This window comes from Eptesicus fuscus, chromosome 2 (genome assembly GCF_027574615.1).
Source record: "Eptesicus fuscus isolate TK198812 chromosome 2, DD_ASM_mEF_20220401, whole genome shotgun sequence".
Classification (NCBI taxonomy): Eukaryota; Metazoa; Chordata; class Mammalia; order Chiroptera; family Vespertilionidae; genus Eptesicus; species Eptesicus fuscus.
The window spans coordinates 33,919,970-33,932,650 of NC_072474.1; the positions used below are offsets into that span (position 1 = coordinate 33,919,970).

The following is a 12,681-nucleotide window of genomic DNA, read 5'->3' on the forward strand; positions in this document are numbered from 1 at the left end:
CCGGGCTCACAGCTGGCGAGTGCAGCAGCTGTGGTGGGAGTCTCTCCCGCCTCTGCAGCAGCGCTAAAGAGCAGCGAGCCAAGCAGTAAGGAGCAACGAGCAGGCAGGCGGTAAGGAGTGAGGGGTCCCAGACTGAGAGAGTACGCAGGCCAGGCTGAGGGACCCCTCCTCTAGTGCACGAATTTTGTGTACCAGGCCTCTAGTATAGAATAAGAAGCTAGAATAGGAAAATACTGTTGAAGTTTTTAAAGTTTCTTTCCCTTCCCTTTACCCTCTCCCCATAATTCCAAACTGGTTTTGTCTAATTACTTCAACTTTAAACATGGCATTCTATTATAAAGAAATAGAATAGTTTTACTTTACAAAGTTGTGAATTTTAAAGGGGACACAGCTTTAAAGATACTCATATGTAAAAAAAAAAAAAGTGGGGGGTTCTGTTTATTAAAAATAACAGATGGTTTAAAATAAAAGATTTGTGAAAATCTAAGTTACTTTTCATTATTTCAACTTTCTCTTTACTCCTAGTTGTGGCTATTGTAGATTTTTTAACACACACACAGCTGTTCAGACAACTATTTCCCCAGGTGTGTGGAGATGCTATGTCATAAATACACAACTTCACAGAGAAAAACTCGTTTTGAGGTCCCTTTGTCTGGATTCTGACTACAATGGTGACAAATAAGGGCAGCAGGAGGTCCTGTAAGGTAATGACTTTTCCAGAAGAGACCGCGAAAGCCAGTCCCCCCACTGGCGTTGCAGTTACCCCTCCATTACCCAGCAGCGTCTCTCAGTAAACTGTAGAGCCTACGTTGCTGGGAAAATGTCACCAGAAGACTCAAAACTTCGTGGGTTAAGGATAAAGTCTGGGCCCTGAAATAACATCTCCTCCGCTGCTTTACCCCAGCCCTGCCCTAAATTTAGTCCCTACCTTGAGTTGTCAGGATTGCTTGTACAGTAACAAACCCTCTGGGATTAATGTAAAATAGTTCAAAATGATGATTGCCAAATGCAGATTACATATGTGTAGGTATTTAGGCTACCAGTGGCATGGTGTAGGGTTTTCTACTTTTTTGTTGATGGTGTTTTCTGTACAGTTATTTTTAATCACGTCTCATCTTTTCATACCTTCTGATCATCCTTCCCTCTTCTCTCCTAGCTAACGTAAGCTCAAGAAATATAAACCATCTTAATATTAGTTTAAAATATAATACAAAAGGCGAGTTATAATGGGAAGTAAAAAAATCTCATTACATAGAGTTTTAGATTTGCTACTGCATGGTTCTGTCCTTTTTCCGGGAGAGTTGAAAGTCAGCTTGATGTTTAGTCGTGTGTGCCCTGGTGCATGTTAGCCCACAGGAACACATGTACAGCATATGTACAGCATATGGTTTAGAATCTTCTGAAGGGTTATGGCATCCCTCTTGATCTAAATCCAGCAAAGCTGACCACCTTTCCCGCCTAAATACCCTCTGGCTTCTTTCACACCTTCCCAAGCTTGCAGGAGGCAAATCACACACACACACACACAAATGAAAAGAGCTTCTGACACCCCACAGGAAGCCCGTGGTCTGATAGAAACCCCCAGTGCTTTATGTAAGTGCCCTGTGAGAACCACAAACATGAATAACAACCACCTGAGAGCAACAGTATAACACAGAGATCGCTAACAAGTTAAAATAATGAGTTCTAGGAGAAATCTGAGGAATGTGGGATTTGTCAGCTGGCTTTTACTAAGGGAGAAGTGAAGAAGTGGTGAAACACTCAAAAAAAATCTTTTGTTATTTACCATTGGCATCTATGGCAGTAGCCACCTTTCTTGCACACAAGAGAGGTTTTCCTTTTTGTCACCTTTTTTTTTTTTCCATTTTAGTGTTAATCATGGTGGGGAAAAATGGGGGGGGGGGTGTCTATGGTGGCACTTTTGAGAAAGTGATGTCTAAGAGGACAAGCCTCCTTGGGTTGACCTGTCTTCATTTTTTTCTTGGGCCCCTATCTGGCAGGAAGGGACACATTCAGACTGTAGTACAGTCTTGCATGCCAGGATTGTCCAGGCATAGACAGTAAATTTGCACTTTTCTCCCCAAGCTTCAGGAGGTGAGATGACCTCACAATTCAGTTTAGGTACCATTAATCCTCATTTGTGAGTTTGGGTCTTTTATTTGAAAGGAACATCCAGATTTGCCCATCTGTACACTGCAAAGGATGGTTGTGGCATAGTACATTCAGAACATCCTTTTCCAGTGTTTTGGTTTTATATCTATTCACAGTTTGCATTTTTAGGAGTTTTCTTAACCCAGGAAACATTTGGGGATCAAAGCCTGCAACTGTGTCCCTTTAAACCCAGACTGCCTCCTTTGCACTTGATGGGATATGTCCCTGGAAATGTGAGTGATGTAGCAAGGTAAACTGGTCACACTGACACTTAAGGAAGGAAGAAGTTCTCGTGTCCAGCTTCAGAAATTTGCTTCAAGAAGTTTTCCAATGAAAATCCCATTTGTTAGAACACCTTCTTTATGAATTTTTTTGTAGGAAGAAACTGGTTTAACTTTTCTTTGCAAAGATATTCATTCCTTTTATTTGTACAAAGTTCTTTTACCCCACTTATATTTCTTGGACTCATTCCCATGGACTCCCTTCCCCCACTGCAGCTTATCCCCTGGGCTTCTCAGTGGGGCCAGCAGTCCTGGGTCCTCTCCTGGGAATGCCAGTTAAGGTTCCATGAACCAACTGCAGAGGTTACTTCACCAATTTTATGAACTCCCTTCCCTCCCAGACACCATGACGAGAAACATCCCACTTGGGGCCTTCCAGACCCTCTGGGAAATAATGTGCAACTAGCCCCAGCACCCTTTGAGCTGGAAAGCATTCTTGCCTGTTATATATTAGAAGATAATCACCTCCCATCGGGTCATTTGGATTCTCTCCTTTCTCCTTTTTTGCTTTTAACCTTCAGATAGTTTTTGTGTAGGCAGCTAGAGAAGTGGGAGAATGAAATGGAAAGAACTTAGGAGAGCTTACCTCTCCAGCCAGTACAGCTCACATCTTCCTCACGCTGTCCTTGTTTCTTGTATTTCTAGGAAGTGATAGTTGAGAGTGAAGGGCCTGGCTTAGCTTAGTCTTTGACTCACTGCTGCAATTCATGCATTCATTTCCAAGGCTAATTCCCAGTGGTATAATTCCTATCACAGTTGTGAAACTCTAGCTACCTATTTTTCCCTGCCTTGACTCATTGCCAGTCATTTCTAATAAAGATGATTATTAGACTGTGTGTTAAGAGATTTGGCAAATCAAAACTGGATGGATAATTAGGTAAATGATTGAGAAATCCAAGCAGCATTACTGCTATATCCATTATTCTCAATTGCTGCAATTTGCTTAGAATGCACAGGACACTCTCTCCCCTGAGAGACACACTATACATAAAGCCAAACACGGCCACCCAGGCAAAACCCGTGCCTGCGTTCTCCTCCCCCACTCTATCCATGTCTGCCACCTTCACCCTGTGAAGGGATTGAAATATTGCTCATGTGCAGTAAGCAAATGTGACCCACAGAAGATTATCAGTGAAAAAGAAGCTATTCGTAACCAGCATTTCTGAGGAAATGATGAAAACCTGGAGGATGTCTGCTTTCCTAAAAGACACATCAGCACATGCTATTTGACCCATCCATTCCGTCCTCTTTCAGTTCGAGGGAAAGCGAATGCTTAGCCTGCCTGTTATTAAGGCACCCCCAAGAGGAGGCTGTGGGAACTAAGAAGCGAAGAATACCTTACTCTGATTTTTGTTTCCTCTTTAGGTCCAGAGGGTGCAAACCTCTTTATTTACCACCTTCCACAGGAGTTTGGAGACCAGGACATTCTGCAGATGTTCATGCCTTTTGGAAATGTTATCTCTGCTAAAGTCTTCATTGACAAACAGACCAATCTGAGCAAGTGCTTTGGTATGCAAAAGAAGCCAAGCTAGACTATTACAGCACACCCCCAAGTGAGGAGTCATGGGAAGGAAGGTGTAAATGGCAAATATTGTAGAAGTCAGGATAGGGCCTTGTGGTGGTGTTTTCTGGGTCTCTGGATCCATGTAAGCAAGTTGGAAAAGTTGGTTCATTAGAGAGAGAGAGGAGGAGGAGGAGGAAAGGGCTATAGAAAAAGGAAGGATCTAGTAAATTAAACCAAACGTCCATACCTTAGGTAATGTTGTATACTATACTATGGATGTATCTTGCTACATATGTCTACTAGTTGGTCATTGTAGAGCAACAGCAGTTTCTTTAAACCTCATAGACTGAACCACAAACTCTGCCCAGTGGGAATACGTCAATGACTTGCAGTTTAGGCTGTCCTGGTACAGAATGGCACCATGGCCACTTTACTACTAGTTCCTTACCCTGCCAGGTGCAATGTAACTGAGCCACTGCGGATGCAGGTGACACTGTCCTGGGGCCTACTGTTCTGCATCTCAGCACACTGCACACAAGTACACACCTCGTCCCAGGAGGCGAGTGCTCCAGCCGCCCGCCACGTGCGGCTCCAGCAGCACAGGGGTGGCTGGCTAACGTAGCTCGTGGTCACAGAAAGCACCGTGTTGTGCTGGGGTTCTGGAGCCCGAAGTCAGGATGCCGGGATCTGCAGACTCTGCCTGGGTGGATGCAGAGCATGCAGGTGCGGGCACTGAGGACAAGGGGAGACTCGGCTCCTCGGAGGCTGGCTGTCATGCCCTCCTTCCTCAGGCAGCCCACTTTGCCTCCCCAGGCGGTTTTTGCCCCGAGAGAGTAAGGCACTCATGTTTTACACCAGGAGGAGAGCACTCATTACATTATTGCTTGTTTTCTTTTTTTCAAATCCTCGTAGTCCCCAGAGTAGTTAGAGGCCAGAATGTTCAAAGTCTACATTACTCACGTGAGAAGTTCTGGCCCAGTTTGAGAAAGAACATTAGCTTGAGTCACCCCTCCAACTGACTAATTCATGTTGGTAGTAGGTATTAACAGGAACATAAAATAAAGTAGAATACCTATGGGCCAGAGGAAATACAAAGAAAATGGTATGGTATAAAGAAAAACTCAAAGGTCGGGGGTTCTCAGACAGCCAAAACTCAAACTTAGTATCTGGCTAACTAATAATGGGCAACCAGAATGCTTTGGCTTCTAAATCCCCATTATCATAACATCTTTCTAATCTCTGTGCTACTGCCCAGAAAGGTCTGAAGCTTCTGTTGTTAGGGGAATTAGTATGTCAACCACTTAAGTCAGTTTTTACCCAAGTGGAAGGCTGTCAGCCTGAACCCATTACACCACTGCTGCCGCGCAAGTGTGTGAACCCCTGGAATGGTTCAGGAGACCGGGAAATGGAAGTGAGTTGTTACAAAGGGTGAGTTTCAGAATGAGCCTACCTTTGGGAGCTTCCCTGCACAGGTTTGAGCCAGACTTTTAGATTCCTCTTCGCCAAACAGTATCCTGGGTTTATCTGGAGATTGGAAAGGGATTGAGCTTTGTGGTTTGATTTTGAGAAAATACTGCTTTTAAAAGAGCTTATATCACAGCCCACAAGCTACTTAATCAGTGTGTTCATAATAATGCAAGTTATAGCTATTGGTATAATGGACGGTGTTTTCAATTTTTATTAAAAGACATGGCATCCCATACTGAGGTTTCTCAGTGGGTCAGTTTAATTTCTTGAGGAACCAGGTTTGCTAGTCATAAGGTAGGACCCTATTTTTCATTCTAACCTCTTGGCCAGGTTTTATTATCCATTTCACCCTTGACCCATTCCCATTCTTTAATCATCTTGCTACTTCTGGATGAAAACTCAAGGAGAAAGTCTGAGCAATTGTCTTAGATTCAAGATTACATTTATTGGGAATTCTATTTCAAAAAGTGTTAAACCACCATTTTGCAATATAGCCTGCCTATGAGAAACCTACTCATGTTTGTCAGCTAAGAACTCTGCTCAAGATATATTTATGTCCTTTTCTTCCTCCTCTAGTTTGTGAAGGAATTTTCTCTTCAACTTTAAACTTTAATAGTAGGTATATGGAGAAGCTTAATGTAGAACCGTCTGAACAGCTGATGTTCAGAACCGAAATGCAATTAGTATGAGAGCTTCCTTTCACTACCAAAAGTAAGTAGGGACTATACAGGCTCGACACTTTTGCACGGGCATTAACTAAAGAAACCTTTGGGGCACTACCACACCTGCCCTCTCCCACCCCCTGGTGCTAGAACAAACTGTATGATCAGAATTGTTTCTTAATTTTTACAGAGCATCATCAATTTTTCAAAAGCATGCCCTTCCTCTTTTTTTTTTTTGGCAGTGAGTGTTGAAACAGAGGATACTGGGAACTCTATTAGGACGGTTGTTAAGCCCTGAGCTGTTTAGACTGTTTATTCTCCAAGACTCCTGGGAATACAAGGGCAGCAATTTCCATTCTGTTGAATTCAGTGGAGCTTTGAAAATGAAAGTTAAGACAAGGAGAAAGGCCCAGCATTTCCCCTGGTTGCCTAGGTGCCTCTCAGTAATAATTCCACAATGTTGAAAATCAAGTATAAGTTATTCTAGAGTTAATGCACTGAACCCATCCTATAGCCAAACAAGTGTAGGCTCTGTGACATGGATGAACTAGAACGAAAGCTGGCCGTGGTGTCTGGCAGCACACCCTGTTAGCAGCCTTTCCCCTTAATTATCCTGCCTTTTAGGCTCTACCTGGTGGGTCCTGTGAGCCCTGGGCCCCCCCAGGCCTGCATATGTATTACCACCTCTTGTCTGAGCAGCACTTACTCTCGTTCCTGGGGTTCTTGCAGAAGGATTCCAAGGGACTTTAAACACAAGTGGTTTTGACTGAAATCAGTAAGCAAAGAGACTAAATTTACTCAAACATCTGAGTTGGAGATTAGCTTTCTGCAGAGGGGTTTTCTCATCAAACCCAATTACCCATCCAGCTCGCTTTTTCACGGCTTTTCAGTGGCAATTTCCAATGTTGCCCCTAAAACACGCCCTGTTCACCATGGGATTCGCCCATGTAAACTCACCAACTGCAGTTACACTGTCCAGGGGGCCCTGACCCCCTTCTCCAGGCACCGCCTCTCCATCTTGATTTCTGCCTTCCTTCCCCTTCTGTTTTCCAGGTTTTGTTAGCTACGACAATCCAGTGTCTGCGCAAGCTGCTATCCAGGCTATGAATGGCTTTCAGATTGGCATGAAACGCTTGAAGGTCCAGCTGAAGCGCTCCAAAAACGACAGCAAACCTTACTGATCCTAACCCCAGAGGCTCCCTGCTCTTACTTTAGCTTTCTTAGGGTAAGTCCCACGAGCCAGCCTGTTCTCACAGGAAAGGCAGAGGAGGACCACATTGCCAACTTTTACCGAGAGAGATGGTTATTTTTACAATAAGGCCTCCATCTCCCCCTCCCACCCCAACCCAGTTCGCCATATTTAAACCTGGGCTACCTTATTTCTATGGGTAAACTCCTCCAGTTGTGCCACTGTACTCTCCTTTGTTTTGCAATTTGAATCTCCTCTTTTTTTGTCTTTTTTTTTTTTTGTCTTTTTTTGCTTTTTTGAAGGAAAACATACATACACAAATAAATCACATCTCAATCATTTAAAAGGCAAAAAAGGCTGATGTGCAATTCTAACTCAGAGACCCCCTGGTGCCCTGAGAGCACTGCCTGGAGAATTCACCCCCTCCTGTCCTGTTATCCCTGGGAGGGCACCAGCTGTTTAGAGGTCAAGGTGGTGGCCTAGAGCAAGAGAAAAGCCAGGAGAAGCACTTAAAACAATACAAACGTCTTTCCACTACATTTGGTTTGTTTTAATAAGTAGGAATTTATTTTAGGGTTCAAAGAAATATGACTTTTATTGGTCAGGTTATTACACTGGTTGTCTATTTTGTTATTGTTTTATTTTTGTTTTAGAAAGGATTAATGTAAAAAAGATTTAGAGATCTGTTTCTTAAAGCTACAGGGTTTAAAAATAAAATAACAATGAATGAAAATACTTGATGTTTCTTGAAAGATAAATTTAATAATAAATAATACATAAATAATACATAAATAAAAAAGAAAGCCACAGGCCTGTAAATTTTATTTGTAAAAAAAGCATTTCTATTTTTGTACAAAATTTTTACTGCCTCAGAAATAATGGAAGTTATTTATTGCCTATTGTTAACTTATTGGGTACCTAAAGAGCAGTTCTCTGTGCTAGTTAGATCCTTTTGAAGTAGTCTCTAAAGGAATCGTTCTAGGAATGGGCTTTTTTTCACGTTTGAACCCTAGGCCTAAAGTTCATGCTTTATCCTCTTGTTGTTTGTATCTGTCTGATTATTTTGTTTGTAACTTCCATTATCTAGTTTACAGTTCAGTTGTCTGACTTTCCCCTTATGTTACATTTGTTGAAACTGGATCCTCCCCATCCCTTGCCAGCCCCTCACCCCAAAACACTCGGAATCCATCCCCTCTCCCTCTCCAGATGGATTCTCTTGGGGTTCCATTGTGCTGTGATAAATATTGTAAGAAATGCAAATTATGTGGATGGCTAGTAGACTCCTTAATGACCTAAGATTTGCATTAGTTTTTCTCCTGCACCCTTAAGAGTGATTTTGTTGCTGCTGCGTAGACTCTGTGTAACTTTTTCCTCTCCCTTGTTTTCTCCCTAGACATCTTCATGCCTGTTAGTTCACCGTTTGCCTAGCATGTCCCTGTGGCGTCTCAAAAAAAAAGTTTCATCGTCCCGTCATTGTTTCTGATGTCTTTCTGACCTCACATCATATTTGGTTCTCCTACTGACCTTTGATCTAGTTTGACCTTTGAAATTTGCATGTGACCTCATCTAGCTATGAATTCTGGGAAGTCAATGTGAAAAACATTGCTGCATTCATGCAAGACTGAAATTTATTATTAGAAAAAATAATTATAGGAAAAAACCTGTGGCAAAATGTTTTTCTTATTTTTTTTTTTCTTTTCATAAAACAGACTTGAAAGTATTATACAGGGATTGGCATTCTTCCCGGTCACTGGTAACAATAGCAATATGTGTCCAGGGACACAGAATGTTGGTTTCTAACAGACTACTTCCAAAAACAGTTTGAGAAAAAAAACTGTCTGATTTTAAGTCTCTAGAGGTCTGTAATAGTTTTTACATTTTTCAGGCAGTGTAAAGTTTTTTGATAAGGCCATTTTAGGTGGCTCACTTTCTCATTAAGATATATATATAGAACCACTTTTTGTAGATTAGTATAAGAAAAATATTTACCCTGTTTTGGGGCAAATGCTACCTATTTGTGTCACCTTTTGCTGAACTGACTCACAGTTAGACAATCCATGGTTTAATGCACATGAAATTACCTATATTTTATACTGTTTCAATGTACAGGAGAAAGGTTACTGTAAACTGTGTTGCGTTGGTGCTTCTGTGAATTAAGTTGTGGTTTCATCATGAGTCTTATGGTCTTAATGTTCTTTGTTGATAAGACAAGTTTAGAATTGATTTACTTAAAAAAGAATTTCAAAAAAAAGTTGTTTGCTTAAAAAAAAAAAAATTCATGTGAGGGGGGGGGAAAAAAACTATTCCAGAATAAGTTTGTGTTGGCTTGTAAAGCATTGATGTCATTTTTTTTATTATTGTGGACTATTTAGATGTGTTTGTGTTCAGCAAAATGTGATTTTTTTTTTCTTTTAAAGAAAAAAAGTGAAAATATATAGTGCCAAATTCCAAAGGTACTTCCTTCCTAGAGCTTCAGTGTGTTTCTTGTGAGAAGTAATTTGATAACATGGGTATTTTATTATGTGTTTTGTATAAATCCCTAATATTTAAAAAACAAAAAACAGAAAAAAAAGAGGTTAAAAAGTTTGTTAACTTGCTATCCTGTGGTCTTGTTGCCTGAAATTGTTAATGTTTGTTATTTCTCTATGATGTTTTTTGTAAGACATTGTATAAGTGCCCATGTCTCACTTTTTTAACCACTCTGCACATCAATGCTGTGATGGCAACCTCACAATGTATTTTCTTCATAATATATGGAAACCTCTAAGGTGAGAAAGTTTTGAACTTTTAACCCTTTCTACCCAGAGCTATCTGGAATGTTGATAACTTTTATACTGTCATTTAGTTTGTTTGGGGGTGATTCTAATTTGGATTTTTTTCCCCTTCATATACCTTCTCTGAGTTGTTTTTGTCTTGACTACTTTTTTATCCTTTGGTTGAGATCCAAAAGAAAAAAACTCCATAAGGCAAATCTGCAGGAAAAATATATATGTATTTTTAACCCACTCTCCTTTTTTCCCCTTCACCATTTTTTTTTTTTTTTTACTTCTTATTATTTCTGGTCATTTAAAAAAAAAAAAAGAATTCTTATGTGCTGCTAGAATTCCTTCTGCTTAAAAACAATTTATTAAGTAAACCTGAGAGGGATGGTGGGTAGATTCAGCACCTAACTAAACCTTCAGTTCTGTATGCTATTGAGATCAGATGTAGTGGTACGTTCCAGTTAAGAATATTTTCATATACCTTCCAGATAAATGACATGGTAATGGGGTAGTTTTTTGAGGTATTTTTGCTTTTGTTTCCTAAATATTCCTAATTAATATTTCTAATCAGCCATTGTGCTGGGGATTTCTCTGACTCTGTGGATACCTCTGAATAAGCAAGGTGTCTGGAGTTAGTTGAGAGTCCTTTCCCCTTCATACATGTCTAATTTTTTAATTGAATGAATGTACTGACTATTTAAGTAAAACTCAGTTCTTTATCCCAGATACCTAGCATCAGTTCCTGCTGCCACTTTTTAAAGTGCCATATTACTTTGACTTTTACTTCACGTAAACAGATCTCCTTGCTGTCCTGACAAATCCCAGTGTCCTCCCAGCAGCCCCAATACAAACTCCTGCTTTCCTGAAAGCGGGCCCTGGAAGCTTCTTTGTCTCTAATGGAGTTCAGAAACTGCTGGCTCCCTGTCCTTCCTCCTTTGCCCACTCACCACCCCACTTGGTTTAATCTGTGTGTGGATGTGATAGCCCGGGGATGGAAAGGACTAGCCTCTAATGATGCAAAAAAAAAAAAAGTTTTCTTCTTACGGCACGTGCACTTATAATGACATGATTTGTATTATCCTCACACGTGTTTACTACTGCTGGGGCCTTCCTTCATCCTTTGAGGGCTATTTTGTACTTCCTGCAGCAATCAGCTGAAACAAGAGTTATCACGCACGCCTCTCTCACGTATAATATATGGTGGTGTGCAGATACATGCATAGGAACACAAGAGAACACCATCTGAACTTCTTAGATTCGTTCTGAATCTCTTCATTTACCAATCTCTACAGAGATCTCAGAACAGTGTTTTCCCATTTCTTCACTGAAGCCAACTGCCCTCCCCCTGCCCGCCTCTCCCTTCACCCACCTGCACCTCCCCCAGAGGAACTGAGTGCAGTTGACAAGAGGCTCAGGGTGGGCACTTTAAGTTGAGTGTTTCTTATTTTGCAGGCAACCAAGACACACGGAGTGGGAAAGTCTATTCTTCCTGGGTTATTGGGGGTATTTTTGGCATGTTTCATTGTTAAGAAGATAACCCTCCTCAGAGACAAGTTGTTATTTTAGTCACTTTATCTTTTAATAACAAAAGGAAGAAGCTGCAAGGGTGCAAGGGCCTGTGCCAGAAGGAAAACACACAGCGAAACTGCTTTTTTAAAAATCAAGTGTAGAGAATAGTCATTTTTAAACGAAATTAGACAATTGTGATCAAATGGCAGTCCTTAAGGCGGAACAAGTTCATCTTTCTTTCACCATAGGGGTTCTAGTTCTTTGGCTTGTGCTACTCTGGACTCATTTTACTGTTGTTTTTATTATTATCTTAAGTGCTAATTAACAAGAAGAAATAAAATTTTAAAAAAAACCTGTAGTTTCATTACCTTTTTGAATAATGTCATACAAAAAATGTATTTGTGTTTTTTTGTGCTGTGAGAATTGTTTGTAGATTAATATTTTGTTTAGAATTACAAAATAGTTTTTAAATATTGTCTGAGAAAAGCCAAAGTTAATGCAACCTAGTGGAAACTGTAAGACCATTGAGTATTGTTTGTTTTATTGATGCATTTGGATTTTGTTGTTTGATGGAATTTGAGCCAAAAAAAAAAAAAAAAATGCAGGCTTTCCTATTTCTACAATTGATTGTACTTATTATGCATTTTGTACCAGTGGAACTTTTTATACTGGAGATTAAAAAAATGGAAAATTTTGTGGCTTACTCTAGTGGGCCCCTGACAATGACTGATTTCAAGTTTGATTTCTGGTTGATAGAAAGAAAGTTGGTTTTATTTTGAGAATTAAAAACTTTGGCTTGATTTCTTTTTTCCCTTTGCTTATATCTAGAATTAGAATTTTGTCTTAAAATACAGCGGTAAGTTTCACTTTTTATTCTGTATTGTGCAGTTACACAATAAGGTAATTAGATTTAGAAGTACTCAGTCACTTTAAGTGGATAAATGTATTAGTTAAAACTTTAGGGGTTTGCTTTTTGCTGTTTAGATCAAAGTTTTTTCTGATTCTTCTGTCCTCATTGTGAACATAACCGTGTAGTTGAAACAAACTTATTTTTGTAACGTATGTTATTGTGTGATGCAGTTTTTTGCTTCTGTCTCCAATATTAAACCATTTTCCTAATACTTGTTTCTCTCTCTGCGTGTTGTATTGTTGGTAG

The 12,681-nt window shown here is 40.2% G+C and overlaps 1 protein-coding gene and 1 long non-coding RNA gene across 3 annotated transcripts in view; one reads left to right on the plus strand and one right to left on the minus strand.

The window, feature by feature from the left end:
* The window catches only part of CELF2 (CUGBP Elav-like family member 2), a 307,488-nt gene extending 294,842 nt beyond the window's left edge, over positions 1-12,646 (plus strand). For both annotated transcript variants that reach the window (XM_054726443.1, XM_054726447.1), the window contains 3 exons: positions 3,798-3,941; positions 7,119-7,290; positions 8,648-12,646. In XM_054726443.1, the coding sequence (XP_054582418.1) occupies positions 3,798-3,941; positions 7,119-7,246 (272 nt within the window). In that variant the 3' untranslated portion in view covers positions 7,247-7,290; positions 8,648-12,646. The remainder of the gene's footprint in view (positions 1-3,797; positions 3,942-7,118; positions 7,291-8,647) is intronic.
* Positions 1-12,681, minus strand: part of LOC129151454 (uncharacterized) — a 45,564-nt gene that overhangs the window by 16,757 nt on the left and 16,126 nt on the right. The window contains exons 2-3 of the long non-coding RNA XR_008558130.1: positions 5,387-5,460; positions 3,019-3,073 (exon numbers count right to left, since the gene is read on the minus strand). This is a non-coding gene — a long non-coding RNA (uncharacterized LOC129151454). The remainder of the gene's footprint in view (positions 1-3,018; positions 3,074-5,386; positions 5,461-12,681) is intronic.